General features: G+C 40.5%; 1 protein-coding gene across 1 annotated transcript in view; it reads right to left on the bottom strand.

The window, feature by feature from the left end:
• The window catches only part of EGFLAM (EGF like, fibronectin type III and laminin G domains), an 80060-nt gene that overhangs the window by 16109 nt on the left and 47056 nt on the right, over positions 1-16895 (bottom strand). The window contains exons 10-16 of the mRNA XM_062615427.1: positions 16766-16866; positions 14928-15028; positions 13717-13861; positions 11027-11216; positions 7843-7968; positions 6844-7087; positions 2154-2265 (exon numbers count right to left, since the gene is read on the bottom strand). Of these exons, the coding sequence (XP_062471411.1) occupies positions 2154-2265; positions 6844-7087; positions 7843-7968; positions 11027-11216; positions 13717-13861; positions 14928-15028; positions 16766-16866 (1019 nt within the window). The remainder of the gene's footprint in view (positions 1-2153; positions 2266-6843; positions 7088-7842; positions 7969-11026; positions 11217-13716; positions 13862-14927; positions 15029-16765; positions 16867-16895) is intronic.

The raw sequence follows: 16895 nt of genomic DNA, 5'->3' as shown, positions 1-16895 counted from the left end.
GCAAGGTCCTACACCTGGGTTGGAGCAATCCCAGGCACAGCTGCAGGTTGGGCAGAGAAGAGATTCAGAGCAGCCCTGCGGAGAAGGACTTGGGGGTGTTGGTCGATGAGAAAATGAACATGAGCCGGCTGCAGTGTGCGCTTGCAGCCCAGAAAGCCAACCGTATCCTGGGCTGCATCAAAAGGAGTGTGACCAGCAGGTCAAAGGAGGTGATCCTGCCCCTCTACTCGGCTCTTGTGAGACCTCACCTGGAATATTGTGTGCAGTTCTGGTGTACTCAACATAAAAAGGACATGGAACTGTTGGAACAAGTCCAGAGAAGGGCCACGAGGATGATCAGGGGACTGGAGCACCTCCTGTATGAAGACAGGCTGAGAAAGTTGGGGCTGTTCAGCCTGGAGAAGAGAAGGCTGCGTGGAGACCTCATAGCAGCCTTCCAGTATCTGAAGGGGGCCTATAGGGATGCTGGGGAGGGATTCTTCATTAGGGACTGTAGTGACAGGACAAGGGCTAATGGATTCAAACTTAAACAGGGAAAGTTTAGATTGGATATAAAGAAGAAATTCTTTACTGTAAGGGTAGTGAAGCACTGGAATGGGCTGCCCAGGGAGGTTGTGAATGCTCCATCCCTGGCAGTGTTCAAGATCAGGTTGGACAAAGCCTTGGGTGATATGGTTTAGTGTGAGGTGTCCCTGCCCATGGCTGGGGGGTTGGAACTAGATGATCTTAAAGGCCTTTCCAACTCTAACTATTCTATGATCCTATATTTTAGCCTAATCAGAACTGAAAAAATCTCAAGTATTTCAAAATGGAAATAGTGACAGAAGAAAGAAAGGAGACAGACTCATGGTGATTTCTGACTGCACCCCAGCTCTCTTTGCAATGACTTGAGTACAGTAATGTAAATCTAGAATCAGAATGAGGTTCATAAAGTTAAAATTAGAGCAAAGTCCATGCAACAGAGACTTATTTAATGTTTCCAAAATCTGAAAAGATAATCCATAGCAAATTTTGGGGTTAAAATAAAGAAACACTGAGTTTGCATTAGTTAACAGAATCTGTTGCTAAGGATATCTGAACGGACTAGTTTGGGTCCTGGAGTGAAGTGAAAGCTATTTAACAGCAAGGGACAGGACAGTCATGCAATTCCAGCCCTTCAGAAGCTCCTGTGGTTTCTTTGTTGGCAGCTCCCAGCCAGCCTCCTTCTGCAGCTGCACTGCAGCACTTAGAGAAAATAAATGGGAGTTCCTCTTGACCCATCTATCTAAGTAACTCTTGTCTGCTCTGCTTGAATGTTTTGAACTCAATTTGTTTCTTGACAGACAGATAGAATTTCAATTTATTCACTTTTTTTTCAAGAAAAGTCTAAGCTATAAATAATTTTTCAATCTGCAGAAAAACCTTTAGATTCTTCTGCTAACAAGATCTGGAGTCCTGTTCTCTGGCCACACTTTCCAGTAGGAAAGAATAAAAGGCATTTTCTAAGCTGTTCTAGCCTCAGGCTCTTGGGATAAAAAAGTACCTCTGTGTATGCATCTGGGTGCTTAGAGTGAATACCTTGCTCAGTACAGGAGAATTTCACCTTATTATACACTTGATTCACTACGACCTTTCAGTGAGGAAAGAATAAAATGCGATTCAACTGTCTGAATATTCCAGCCCTTACTCTGTCATGAAAACTACTTTTGCAAGAACACAAAGAAACAGTTCTCTTTTGGCCTACCTTTCCAGCACAATATTCAGAGACAGGTAAAAAGAGGACTATGTGAACATAATTTTCAATATTATCCTTCCTGCTCCAGGTGATGCATTTCATGGTGCACACATTATTTAACACACTTAGCCACAACCAGGTAGTACCAAGAAAACAACCACAAGAATATGTATGAACATATTCTTGTATGAACACATGTATGTAACACAAAAAATGTGAATCCAGTTACATGCAATAGTAGGTAAGGTTATGATTTCAGCTGCCTTTACAAGGATCCCTATCCTCAAAGGGAAGACTATGTGGGCAAATTTCAAATTTTGGGCTTAAAATGATGCTTTAACACATATAATTTTGAGCTTGTAACAGCTTGTGTAGTTTACCATGCAATCATTTTATAGTCTAACAACCATATTCATGCCAAGGCATGCCATATGCTCACCTCTGCCATCCCTTCCACTGGCTTTTGTTTGTCCACTTGTAGGATGCCATTCTTTGCGGTGCGAGACACTCTCAACTCATGCCACTGACCCAGACTGACAGGTTCTTCACTCCTGTTTTAAGGGGAAGAAAACAGTTCTGCCTTTATGTATTAAACAGTTTTGCCTTTATGCTGTTTTCAAATATTGTTGTGATGTTAAAAAGTTAAGTCTTTTGGCATGATTTTCTGAATAAAAAATAAAAATAAATCACTGTATTTCTTTCCTTATAAGGAAATAAAATGATTTCTGAGCCCCATTAGCCAAGGAAAATAAGACCATGTTCCGACAGCAATATCAGGTGCTATACTTTTATTTCTAAATGAAACATTTCTATAATCAGCATGCATTTCATCTATCTGTGAGCTGCTTTTTCTGCTCTGTCATTTACAATGCATAACAACAAATTTTTGTCTCAGCTGTACGTCCTCATTTCACAATGACATAAGCCTGGATCTAAAGCTTCCCACTTAATGGTCAGTCTAGTCCCACATTCTTCATCCTCATTTAAAATAGAACTACTTTGTGTTACCTTATCAATTCTATTTTTGCAGCCTGTTACAGTGACATCTATACACAGACACACAGCCTCGCTGCTGTGCATTAAGGGGAAGTAACTAAAATATGTTCCTAATGATGCGATGAGATCCTGATGAGGAACAATAACCCCCCGTTGTGCAAAGTATTCACCAGGGTCAAAGGAAGCATTTTAAAACTGTTCTTACAACCTTCATTAGTTCATCACTAACATGAATTGCAGCCTGTATAAAGGGCAAACCCATATTCCCCTTTACAAGTTCTACAGACATGTCATTTTACTACACTGGCTAAAGCTTTCTAAAGCTAAGGTTTATCTTGCAGCCTTTCCTCCAGGATCAATGAAAACTTGCTTTTGACTCACTGGTTAAGCTGCAAAAATCAGAAACCATGTTATCTAGAACACAGTTCTAGATAATGAAGACTTCTTAGCTTTCAATGAAAAAAATACAAAATTGTTTGGGGTGAAATAATGCATTGTATTTTCATGCTACATACATAGAATCATAGAATCATAGAATAGTTAGGGTTGGAAAGGACCTTAAGATCATCTAGTTCCAACCCCCTGCCGTGGGCAGGGACACCCTACGCTAAATCATATCACCCAAGGCCTCGTCCAACCTGGCCTTGAACACTGCCAGGGATGGAGCATTCACAACCTTCCTGGGCAACCCATTCCAGTGCCTCACCACCCTAAGACATCTAGAAATTAAAAAAATATATATTTCAAAATAAAATAATTGAATTGTGATTTGAAATGGTGATTAATAGTGATTCCTATGCTGATTAAAAATATAAAATTTTGAAAATGTGAAAATAACAGTTTCTTCTTTTTTATGAACAATCAATATGACCTTTCAAATCTTTTTGTTGTATCAACTTTGCTCCTCCAAGTTTTCTCAAAGCCTATTTTCTTCTATCTGAACTACACAGGCAATATTATTTTGCCACTTGGTGCAGAAAACTTCAATGAAAGTATATTATCAAACAATGCCATTCACTTGTCTTTATCTTATGTAGTAGCATTTATGGTTTAACTACTTTGGATAAATCAATAGGTAATAGAATTTAATCACCCTGAAGAAGTCAATACATACATATAAAGGAACAAGATAGGTTTGGCTACTGAATAAGTGGCAATACGTACATTTTATCTTTTCTGCTGATCAGGTCATCATCATGCTAACCCTCTTACTCTGCTAGGTTTAATTATGATTTGGGATGATTAAGCCTTGCAGAGTCATCACTTCAGAGTTGCAAGCTATTTCTTGGATTCACATGCATTTCAAAACCAGCATGAGTTTGGTAGCACTTTCTTCAGGCCTTTGAACTCTTCTGGTTGTTGGGTTAAGGATTATTTTTCCTCATGTAAACCAAACCTTAAAAAATACACCAAATGATGAAGATCCTGTGAATGCCTGGCCAAGGAAAATACAGGGAACAATAAATTCTCCACTGAGACATCTTGGTAAACAGCTCAGGTTCTGCATCTGCATGTGCACGGCATCCTGGCTCCTTCTTGCATCCCCTGCACACACTGTGATGCTTCCATCCTGCCGTGCTGCTTCCACCCCAGGACACTTCAGACAAGAACCAAGTTTCACCACCATCAGCTTTCCTGATGCTGCTGCTGACATACATAAATGAGCTTGCCTTAAGCTTAATTATAAAGGCATTATAAGTGTGTTCTGATTATATTACAATATTTAGCAGCCTGGTCCTATGGAAAGGTAGGATGGTCAGTGTTGTATTCCCACTCAGGACAAAGGGAAGGCATGAAGGCGGTATGATGAAGTTCAAATGGATACTGGCTAAGCAGGCACAAAAAACAGGGAACCTGTTTATCTTATTTAACCACTGAGAGAGTTGATGACAGGGTGTGGGTTGCACACATTATCCAGAAAAAGGAGCTGAACAGGACATCCTGCCAACTTTCAATGAAGCCTGCTGGTCTTGTGAGACACTCCATTATCCAACTATCTCTCAACATTCTTTCACTCCAATGCACATGACTCAGGTGCTAGCTGCCATCCTGCTTCCTCTTCTGATTTCCAATGGAAAGCAGCAGTTTCCACTCTCAGCCATGTGCTTGTGGCTCTTACCATGTATTACAAACCTACATATTGCTTAAACTTTAGGCCAAGGTGTTTTGAAGCAGTACAATATTCTTGGGGAGGGAAAAATAATGTCTGCTTTAATGTCTTATGGTTGCTAGTAATAGGAATTAGATGGCTGTAATCAGATAAAGATTGAAGTCTGTTGTAAGAAAGGGCCATTTTGGGCTGGGGCAAAGGTCTTTGACATTAGCTATTTCTGCTGCTTTCCAGCAAGAGAAAACAACAGGGCAAGTACAGAGTGATTCTTCCCTCGATATATTCTCCCAGCTTCTGGCAACTTGTCATTTAGCAATTTCCTGAGTCTGAGGCTGCATCCGTACAATTGTGTTTGATCTCCCTCAATGGAGCTTTCTTCAGATTTGTCTTTTTAATTTTTTTTCCCAACCTATTTATAGTTCTGGCATCTGTAACTTGCTGTGACAATTAGCTTCCACAACTTATTCATGTACCATATAAAAAAAAAAGTCTTGTTTTCTTTGTTTAATATTTTTTTGGTTTGCAGTTCCATTGGGCTCCTTCTAATATTTCCATATCGAAAAAATACAGAATTCCTTATTCCTCTTCATGTCATTCACAATTCAAAAATCTTTATCATACTTCCACCAAACTCTTTCTTTTCCAGGTTGAAGGCTCCTGCTGAATTGTTGAAGTTGTTTCTTTCCCTCCCCTCGATATCAAGACTGCTCTTCTTCTTTAATTTTGCTCATTTCTCCTGAAATTAAGTGATCAGAATGGCAACAAATTTTCAGGACAGGTGATATTGTAGATTTTTGCAAAAGACATTGTTCCTTACATCATTGCTAATAATTCTCTGCATCGTACTTAAGATTTCTGTATATGTCTGCATGCAGCTAGCTGTTGCTTTCATAGAACAGCCCATGATGACTTCAGGATCTTTCTCTGTCTGATAACACTAATTGTACTGTGACAGCTGTGCACTGATAGGGTTGTGCATCATTTTGCATTTGCTCCCTTGAAATTTCTTCTTTCGCTCTGTCATCTGAAAGGGTTTGTTCACTTGAGTCCTCAATCAGCGGAAAATCAGTACATTTCCCCTAATTGTAGTATAGCCAAAACCCCTGATGTCCATCCACAGAAAACATATGGTATGCAAGACTTGTATGCATTGCACACATTTTGAATAAGCTTTATATAGATTATTTCTAAATATTAGGTCAATGTGGTCAAACAGGCAGCTTCTTGCACCACATCCAAGGTACTAAGTACCTCTGTTTGGCCCACTGCCTTTTCAGAAAAGCCCAGGGAAGAGCTGCCCAGCGACAGGGCACTCTGTTACACAGAGGGAGAGCAGCCCTTTTTGAGGCATTTCATTACTCCTGTCCCAGATATTAATTTTAGGATGCAATGAATCATTCTCAGAAGATCTGTCTTTGTCTGGGAGCCTGAGTGACTTGTTTAAAAGATATATTTATCTTTTAGACTGCTTAAGTTATGTAAATTGGATATTAGCCTCAGATTCCCCCCAAAACCAGCACTATCAGGATAGAGGGGACCTGGAGTTGTATCTACTTGTGACACCTCCAGCCTGGTACTTACTGCCTGGATCTGGAGACCAGGGAGGAGGATGCTTACAGAAGTGCCAATATTGTGCAATCATGTGGCTAGAAAGTATATGTACAAGATATTTATAGACCCCCTAATTAGCTATGGTACTATGCCATGGAGGCAAGAAGGGCATTTCTGTAATACTGTACAGAAACAAAAGTAAAATCTGTAGTTAAACCATAAATGCTACTACATAAGATGATGACATGACATGGTAACTCTGATAATAAAGTCTGGAAACACAGACTTATGTAGGAAGAAAATTCTGTCCCCTTGAATACCACTCTAGTGCTTCTTTTCTTCCTTAGAAGTAGTCACTAGGGACTGATGGGCTCCCGCACCTCAGAATAGGCTATTACCATTTCCAGTCCACTCCTCCCCTGGATCAGCACTGTAGCACTGTTGGAAAGGAAGATCAAGCAATGCTGTTTACCTGATAATAGCTGTTCCTGAGCCACAGTCGAACCTGAACTCCACGTAACCAGCCACCATGTTAATGGAGAGGAAGTCCTTGCTGTCTGTGTCATAGCTGTACAAAAGGACACCAGTCTCTAAATCTGGACGAAATGTCATCTCAAACTCCATGAAGGAAAGGTAATTCTGTGGTTCCAAGGGCCAGGGTGTACTAGCAAATGACCTTAAGGACTCGTTGAACTGAGGTATGGCCAAGGTGAGTGCTGGAAATCCAGAATACACAAGCAGGTCACTTGAGGCTCATAGGTAAGGAATTGACTCCTGCCAACCAGTGTCAGCTCCCTTTGTTAGGTAACTTAAAGCTAACATTTAAGAAAAACAACCAAAAAATTTCGTCTTCCAAATTAAAAATACATTTTTTTTATCCTAGCCACCACTGCTTCTATTCTTAATCCCTTCCATTTTCAGGAATGTCCTGGTATTATAAAGCTTTGTGTTCCTTTTCTTTAGTGATCCACCATAGTCTTTTTCAAAATAGCTAGCATGCACACAATGGGGGGTGGTATAAAAATTTCTGCAGCACAGAAAATAATGCTGTATGCATTTGACTCTTTGTATCTCTGTGATTTCAACAGAAAATTGATATTGGGTCGTGCACATTTCAGACTATAAAACTGACACTGATTTTAGAAGAAAAGTGGGGATTTTTTTAGGGTTAGCGTGCAGCTGTGGAATGGCACATTATTTTAACTCCTGAAAACTAGGTTGAGATGCTCAATTACAGTTAGTTTAAATAAGCAGAGTTTTGAGAATCACTGGTTACATAGAGGCTGGATGTAGCTCCAAAGTGACAGGAGAAGGGGAGGTGTTCACTATGTGATTTTGAAAAGATGAGGTAAGAAATACTCTTTTCTGTTAAGGTAACAGCTGAAGACCTCCTTGGATGTCACTATGTGGAAAACATATTGAACACTAAATAACATGTACAAAGAAATGTAAGCAGCCCAGCATTTCTCACCTTCTTCACAATGATGACCTTTAAATCCAAGAGGGCAAAGGCAAATGTATGAATCTGCTTTGCTCGCAGTACAGGTACCACTGTTGATGCAGGACGCCTCATCACAGATGCCACTGCTACACTCACCTAAACACAGAGCCAGAACATTGATTTACCAGAGAAGCTTGTCAAGGAAGATTTATTTGGCTATTGATCATTGCTACTAACCAATACGATTTGCTCTCCTGTTTAAATTCTTTCCCAGTTTGTCAGACTGTGTGCAACTTAGACAAAGTAACTTGATTTTTACCACTTTTTAGTAGCAGACCAGCAAAAAATTAGCCCCTACCAACAAACGACAATGGTAGCTTTCAATTATACCTTCGATTTTTTTTTCTGCTCTTGTTTCAATCTTTAGTTTCTCGTAAAATAGAAATCTGTCTCCATTGTTTACAAGCATTGTGACTTGAACACTTACTTGTTCATTGTATATTCATGCCATGGAAAGCTTGGAAGGTGTTAATCACCATCATCCAATCTTATTACCTAAAATAAGTTTGTCAGCTATCTTGTCTGCACTAAAAGTGATCCATAGCATCAATGTATGAGCTTTTTAAGAAGCATTTCTACTATTCTGACACATCACCTAAAACAATAAGGACATGATTTCTTCTTGCTAGAATTACACTGAAATTGGTGTAGAACAAATAGCTTACTCATTTAACTCTGGGGTCATCTGGTACAACTCCCTGACAGCACTGACTTATCTTATACTGCACATCTACAAATCTCCTTTCAGGCCCATTTTTCATTGTAGAGAGGCAAGGTCTGAGTACAGCAGTCATAACACAGGGTTCCAGGGCTAACCCAAGGAGCATAAGCAAAATATACAAGTTCTGCAGAAGGGAATAAATTTTCCTTCTATGTGGAAGGGGACAATTACCCCTTCAAATGGCTGCCCCACACACAGCCATGGGAGCAGGGGTGTTCGCAATGCTTGTTGAGCCATCTTTTCCCCTTCTGGGCTGCATTGTAACAGACATGGTGACTGGAGCAGGATTGGTATTTAGTCTCTGAGATCCTTCACACACCTAAAAGCTGTAACAACACTGACAGAAATATATAGCACCAGCTCTATTTTACAGATGAGGAAACAGAGCCAAGACATGTGGGTAAATAAGGATCTAGATGTCCTAGTTTAAGACACAAACAGAAAAACAAGACAATGCTCCTCTTTACTGCATCTGCTGTACTGTTAGTCAATGCTGGCAGTATGTTCAAACACATCAAAGTTAGACAGTCTTTGAAAAATAGAAAAGGACAAGGAAGATAATATTAAATGGACAAGTTACAAGCTCACTGGTTTGAGGGACAGCTTAAACTGAAGCAGTCCTTGGTTTAAGGACAGTCTGCTCTCACCATGTCTCAGTTCTCACAGCCTTTGGGCCAGCAAAGGTGACTACACCGAAAAAGGCAAAACACAGGTCTGATGGCTGCACCTGGTTGGCTGCAGTGACAGATAAGGAAGAAAGGAAGGAAGGACGCTGCAGTGGAAGTCCAGCGTCCTGCTGTGCCTGCTTCAAACCACGAGTGCTGCTTTCCCAATCAGCATCTTAGCTTACCGTCTTGTGGGACTTCCGCTGTAGCCAGCAGAGATGGCACAGGGGCAGGATGGACAACTCTCCTCCCCACTCTCAGTTCTGTGGTCAATGTACCACAGCACCCCTCATTTATACACTGCGCCAATAGAAAGATACAGCATACTGGCTAGCAAAAAACATCCGTAAACACTAGAAAAGTTCACTTGCAATTTATGTATTTTAAGCTTAACTTATGCAGCATATTTTTTGGAAGTCTCCCCTAGCAGATTTTCATACAAGTGTATGCAGTCACATAAGGACACTAAGGCTCTATCACTCAGTTTCAAGTCACACATGACAGAATCCAGCATTTATTTTCATTGATCTTGATTGCTAATGCAATAGTATGTGGAGCATTCATGGATGAGAATGAAGCTAGCTGCAACCCAAAAGGCAATAGAGATTAGGGCTCAGAGAACTTCAGCAGGGCTTTCATCTATCTATCTAAATTCCATAGATTCTCACTCTATCGTGAAATTGCTCTCTGCTTCCAAAGTCTTATTCATTTCATCATCTGTTTCTTGGGCCACTCTGTTCTCCCCCTACATTGCACATAAATTTGGTCATGGTATCTAGAGAATATGGAGCAATTACTAGGAAGTTTCTCATTAGTCACTTCCTTTGGAATGCCAAATGCACAGCTCTGTAAGAGAAGAAAGCTGACTTTGTGGCCGTAGCATAGCATGGAAAGTTCAGTGATATGGGATTTATTTCCAGCATTTATGACTTTGGTTTACTCTTACTCTTAAACTGTTTACACTGGGAGGTCATTAAAACAGGATTTTGTTCCCTTATCTTGCTTTTCAAGTGCCCATTACATGCATGAAATAAAGATGAATAAATAAGATACAATTAATTAACTTCCCTACTTGTCCATCTTTTAACCTGTGAAGGGAAGATAGTATTATAATACCACTTCATAAAGCTGTTAGAAGAATTTATTCCATGCTATTTTTAAAACATACCGTGACTCTGGAAATTAAAAAATAATGAATAGTCAGCAGGAAAGCCTATTTACCTCAGCAGTGAAGGGGTTTAATGGGTAAAGCCCTCTGTAATGGCCACAGCACTGCTGTGGGTCTGAAAGATCACTGTTTGCTTTGGACAAGTGCAATGATGTCTTTAGGCAAAACACATTTTGTTGGGTCCACAGTGTTTTAAATACAAACACCATGTACGTAATATTGATTTCTGATGACATGATTGTGTCAATCAGAAGCATGAAGAGGCATCCTGAGAGATGCTGAAAGAAATACTCATGCAGACATAATTCTATCAGCAAAAGAGTTTCCTGTTTGCCTGTGAGAACAGGTTTTACTCTTTATTGTGCTGGATAACAGTGTCCACAAGGGATTTTAGTATACTAAACAGTGATGGTTACTTACATAGAGTGATAAACCCTGCTACTACAGACTCATCAAAACTAGTGTGCAAAGGCACAGAGAAATACCATGCCAAAAACAAAGATTGCACCTTCCATCTCTCAATCCTGGACTCAACTTCAACAGGTGAAAAAGCAACCCTTCTTTTATTGCTGATTGAAGACCCCATACAATTATACTTACCGACATCAGCACCACTGAGAGCTTTCCCTAATGGCCAGGGTCTCATATCAATTATCTTTCCATTGATGCTGAGCGACTGAACACAACCCTGGAACCCACGGTTGGTGCCTGTGGCTCTGACCAGCCAATACACACTGGGGGCACCACCAACATAGAAAGGAGTCTGGAATGTAATTTTAGTATATTGTCCCTGAAACAAAAACAGAGCATGACACGATGCAGAACACACATGAGACAGGATAATTAATTAAGCCACACTAAGTATAATCAATACTTTTTTTCTCCACAAAGAATCATGTCAGGGGGGTGTACGTTGCTCACTGTTAGTTCTTTCCATTAGTCATTCCTCCAATCAGTCTACCATTTTAAATGTTATTTTTTGCACCCACATCCATCATGATAACTGGACTATTAAAAGCAGGATAAAAACTTTAAAAATCCCTCTGAGGAGGGATTGTGATCTTGCTTTTGCTGCAATTTCATCCTTTACTTTTGACAAAATCATTTGTCTTTTAAGCTCTAAGCGCTGCAGGACATAGACTAATGTGATACTGCCTTTTGGACAAAACCCAGCAAGTGCTTAGTGTTGAATAATAATGAAATTACCAGAAAACCAACAGTAAAACCTGTCAAGCAAAAGTCAGTAAAATTACAATCAGTAGGCTTCTGCTCACTTTATGACCACTGAATTTACTCCCCATCTTTTTTTGTGTGCGTGTGTTGACCTGTTTATAGAAATGTATACACAAAAGTTTACTAGCACTGCTGCAGTGCACAGAAAGGTACAACAGCAACAATAAAAACCTAACAGAACTTTTTTGACAACTGAGTCAAACTCCATGCTACTGTGGGCAATGGAGTCATGATTCCCTCTATTAATTGATCGGAATACACGTCTTTTGCCTTCTACTCAAAGGCTGTTTCAAAACCTCACTGCCCTTTAGAAGAAAACATTCAAGATTCCCACATTTACTCATGGCCAGTTTTTACCAATATGTCCTTCTAACAGCACTGACCTAAAATCTTTCTGTATTTCTCACTCTAATCCTGCCTCCATAGCATTTATAACAAAAAATTATATAGCCTATATTTTGCCAAGCTAAATAAGCCCAGGTTATTGAGTCTACACATGTGCACTGAACAGTGCACTGCAGAAACATATCAAATGGATCTCAATTTCCTGAAAAAATAATCCAGGTGGAGCCAGTAGCTAAAGAGAGTTCAGATGTCCACAGGGTTTCACAGTGGGCATGTATCAGGGCAAACAGCTCTCCAGTCTTCCTTCTATTTGCCATCTCCCATCATCTTTGGTGTTTCTGCCTGCCTTGGTCTGTCAAACTCCCCTTTTCTTGTAGGCACTCTTTAGACTGTTTAAGACAAAATGAACTAGGTCAGAAAACAGTACCACTCTGCTGACACTAATCCAGGTCATTCTAACTGAGAAGGGCTGAGGAGTACTTACTGGAGCAACAATACTACAGCAGCAGCAAGTTCTGGTGGAGAGCAGCACCTGGAGCAAATAACTTTTTTACTGCTGTAGCTGCAACTAGAAAAATGTGTGTCCATTGTCAAACTCTTCTTCTAAAATACTTTGTGAACCATAATCCTCCTCCTAGTCATTTGTTGCACCTTTTTTTCTTTGACTTTATCTTTTTTTCTTTGACTTCACCATTTTTTTTCTTTAACTTCACCTTTTTTTTCTTTGACTTTATCTTTCTTGGCTGTAGGTGATCATAGTCCTGCACAGCCAGATGCCTTCTTACCAAAGTGCTGTACAAAAGCTTTAGTCTCTACTGGATGTATCTCACGCTTGCCCTTTGCCTGGCCTCATCACACTGGTAACACACCCCAATATGTGACAAGATATTGAAATCCTTTCTTCTGTCATTTCCAGCTGATGACAACTCAATGCATGGCATTTTGTTTTCCCTTCAGGGTAAGTAAGTGCAAAGTAATAAGATGTTTGAAGCCACTTTTTCAGGGTCAGGGATAGCATGCTAATAGTGGCTATCAAAGGGAAGAGGAAAAACATCTGAAACAATTTGCAACTGTCTTTTTTTCAGTGCCTTAATTTCAGTTCCATTTTCTGGCCTGCCAACAGATGGGCAAGTCAAGACATCTTCCTCTATTATATTTTATCCTGGCAGCCTCATATGAAATTGTGGGTTTCAACATATATCAGGACAGAATTCATACCTCCATTGCTGTGCTTACGTCTGTGTCCATGGTGCACATGTAGTTACACTTCTGTATACAAACCTTGTGTGGCCATATGCATATTGTACATAAATATATAAACATACGCATCTATTTTTTTTTTTAGCTGAGGAAGCAAAACAGCTCTCCGAGGCTTGAAAAAGAAAGTCAGGAACAGCAGCTGTAAAACCTGGCAAACTTTTAACTGCAGCTTGTATCAGAGACTAGCAAAGTGTAGCAGAAGGGTGGCAGAGCAAACATGGAGGACAACAAGAAAACTGTGACGGGATTCAGCAGCTGGATATTTATCAATGTGATTTCTAGACTAAGCATGTGGAAGAGTGATCTGTATACTGATCCTGGTTCACTAAATGCCCCCAAAACTGATATAAATACATACCTTAAAAATCTGATCAGACTTCTGCTGGCAAAGAAAAATGTCAACATAATCTTGAGAGAGCCCAAGGTCGATCTGCAGCTGCAGGGTTGCCTACCTGAGATTTTCCTGGCACTGAAGCACCGTTGTCCATCCTGAGCCAGCCATTTGTCCCGTCTCTGAATAGTGTGACACTGTGCCAGTTCCCCAGCTTGATTTTGTTTTCACTTGTTATGACTGCAACTCCAGTGCCACAGTTGAACCTGGGAGTGTGAGACAGAGAGGGAAAGGTGACAATCACACATTAACCACACAACTGAAAGTTGGGTTTAGGTTCCAAACATTCTCTTCATTCCTGGGAACCTCTCTGCTTTGTGTTGCATGTTGCAGACCACACAAAAAATAGAGACCAGGTCTATATATGACCTGCTGTAACTTTCAAGTCTCATTATCTGCCTCTCTCCCATGCAGATTTTGCATTCTCTGGCTGCACTAAGTGTATTGCTAAGCTTGCCAGCAGGTGAAACCTGTTTCAAGACAGGGGGTATTACAGTCTGAGTTTCTGCTATGAGTAATTTCTCTTGGGAGTTTTTCTAGCTCCCTGGTTAAAGGAAATGCTACATTAGTAATGCTACTATTCTATATGAAACTCAGGACTGATTAACAAGGAGACCTCCAGGAGGTGCTATTTTATCAACCGCCATTCAGTGCAGGTGAGTAGAAACACAATTAAAGCACATCACTCGCTTTGTTATTCCCCAGTTTCAAAGGGCTCAACCTCCCAAGGAGATCTTCGATATTCTTTCACATGCTTCATATCTATGGGACTGCATGAAATTCCTTCCATTTTCATTTTAAAAACCTGAAACTCTCTTCTAAACAAGGGATGCAAGATGAAGTTCCAGGCCCTTTGCTGGCATGAAATCCTTTCTTTTGCTACATTACCTGCAGATTATTTTGCTGTGAAACAAAAACATTGACTGTGCACAGCTCAATATAGCATCAGCTTAGCAAACACAGTGGCTCACTGGCATTTCTGATAACTTAGTGTCCTGGGTTCAGCACAGTGCCCCTGACTAATGCCTTGAAAAATATTTTGCCTTTACACCAAGGTCTGAGTGGAAAGAATTCAACAGGGCATGTGTCCTCTAAAGAATATGAGAGAAAAAAATACTGAAGAACTGTTAAATGAAGTAGCACCATCCATTTTGTGCACTGCATGGGGCAAAAGTCAGAGACACAGAAGATATTCATTACATATAGCACTCACAGGAGGCAGCAATGGGCCCTTCTCTTTACATGAGATTGAGGACGGAGCAGGAGTTTTACCTGAACTGGATGCTACGTCGGATGATTGCCAGTGACATAAAATCACCACGACCATGTTCATTTTCTCCACAGTATAGCAGCAAGCCATCTTCTGATTCAGCCTGCAATCATTGCATCAACACGAAAAGTCAAAGTCCAAGCCTCACAGTAACAGAGAAATGCAAGCAGCACTGGGAGACTTTTCTCCAGAAAAGGCACATAATTTTTCAGATGGAGTTTTTAACTTGCAGAATCAGATTTTTTTTTTTATCAACTTTGAATCCAGCATTTGAAGAACCTAGAAAAACATTTCCTTAATGCTTAAACCGGTTTAAGAACTTCTGTTTACAGTATGATACTATCAGACCTGAAAAGAAGCCTGAAATCATTAAAGGCTGTCAGACATCTCCCATATGATACCCTTGAGCACAAAGTCTAGCAAGCGTGTCCTAGGATGCCTGTTAAGTGTAAACACATCAGACTTACTTCATGTAAATACATACACCTTGCTTCACATGTTCAGTGAGCCTGACACTTTTCAAGACAAATAACCTGTGCAAGCACCATTTCTCCATATGTGCGTAGCAGGTGACACAGTGACTTTTTGCAGCCATCCTTCATTTTAAGCTGACAAATTGCCAGGTGTGTTAGATCACCATGTGAGGCAATAGACTGCTGCTGCTCTAGTGATGGTCTCATACTTATGCTGTGAGGCTGGCAAGTCTGCTTTACATGGAAGTGGGAGAGCACCCTCCCTGCAGGCAGCCCTACCAGCTCTGTCCATAATACGCAAACAGCATTAACACAAATCACTGTGGAATGTACCCCACCACTTCAGACAGGTAGTTTAAGTAGTCAGGTATCTTGCAGGTCTTAATAGCTAGTGTCCCAGACTTCAGAGGTGGAAAATAATGCCTACTGAAATCCTGCAAAGTAGGAAAGGAACTCTAGATATAGGAAAGTATTTTCCTCAGTACAACAAGATCACATTTTCTTAACTCATATAATCATAGAATAGTTAGGGTTGGAAAGGACCTTAAGATCATCTAGTTCCAACCCACCCTGCCATGGGCAGGGACACCTCACACTAAACCATCTCACCCAAGGCTCTGTCCAACCTGGCCTTGAACACCGCCAGAGATGGAGCATTCACAACTTCCCTGGGCAACCCATTCCAGTGACTCACCACCTTCACAGTAAAGAACTTCCTTTTATCCAATACAAACTTCCCCTGTTTAAGTTTTAACCACTACCATTCCTAGCAAAGGTCCCTCTCCAGCATCCTTATAGGCCCCCTTCAGATTCTAGAAGGCTGCTATGAGGTCTCCACACAGCCTTCTCTTCTAGAAGGCTGAACATCCCCAACTTCCTCAGCCTATCTTCATACGGAGGTGCTCCAGTCCCCTGATCATCCTCATGGCCCTTCTCTGGACTTGTTCAACAGTTTCATGTCCTTTTTATGTTGAGGACACCAGAACTGCACAATGCAAAGATACTACATGCCACCTCTAAACTATAATTCACAAAAGTTCCAGGTGTACTTCAGCCTATAGTTCATTCACAGGGCTACAACCTTGCCAATGTGCATTGCTGCTAGTCTGCAGTATTTACTAGTCCCAGGGATTCTCTCATGCACTGCCTACGAATAATGGATCCAAATATTTTAGCTCAGTTTACCAACTTCATTTGCATTCACTGAAGGTGAAGCAAGATCCCTAGAGATTAAAATGATGTACAGGCTCACCACAATTACCAATTCAGCTATACTAAAGCTAAGTTATTGTTCTGTTGTCGACATAATCAGAACAAGCAAATAAAAAATAAAGCTCCTATGTGAGCTTGGGATTGCTTAAACTTACCCTGAATTCAAGGGTAATTTGAAATGTCTGATAGGAGTTTTTCAGAGGTTCAAAGGTGATATATGAGTAGCCAGAAAACTGAGGATACTGGATAGTAATATCTGAAAAGCAAAGACAGAAGCATGTTCCT

Source organism: Pezoporus occidentalis, unplaced genomic scaffold (genome assembly GCF_034315485.1).
Source record: "Pezoporus occidentalis ecotype Australia unplaced genomic scaffold, CSIRO_AGI_Poc_V1 ctg181, whole genome shotgun sequence".
Taxonomy (NCBI): domain Eukaryota; kingdom Metazoa; phylum Chordata; class Aves; order Psittaciformes; family Psittacidae; genus Pezoporus; species Pezoporus occidentalis.
The sequence above is the reverse complement of the archived record's forward strand: the minus strand, read 5'-3'. Positions and strand labels throughout refer to the sequence as shown.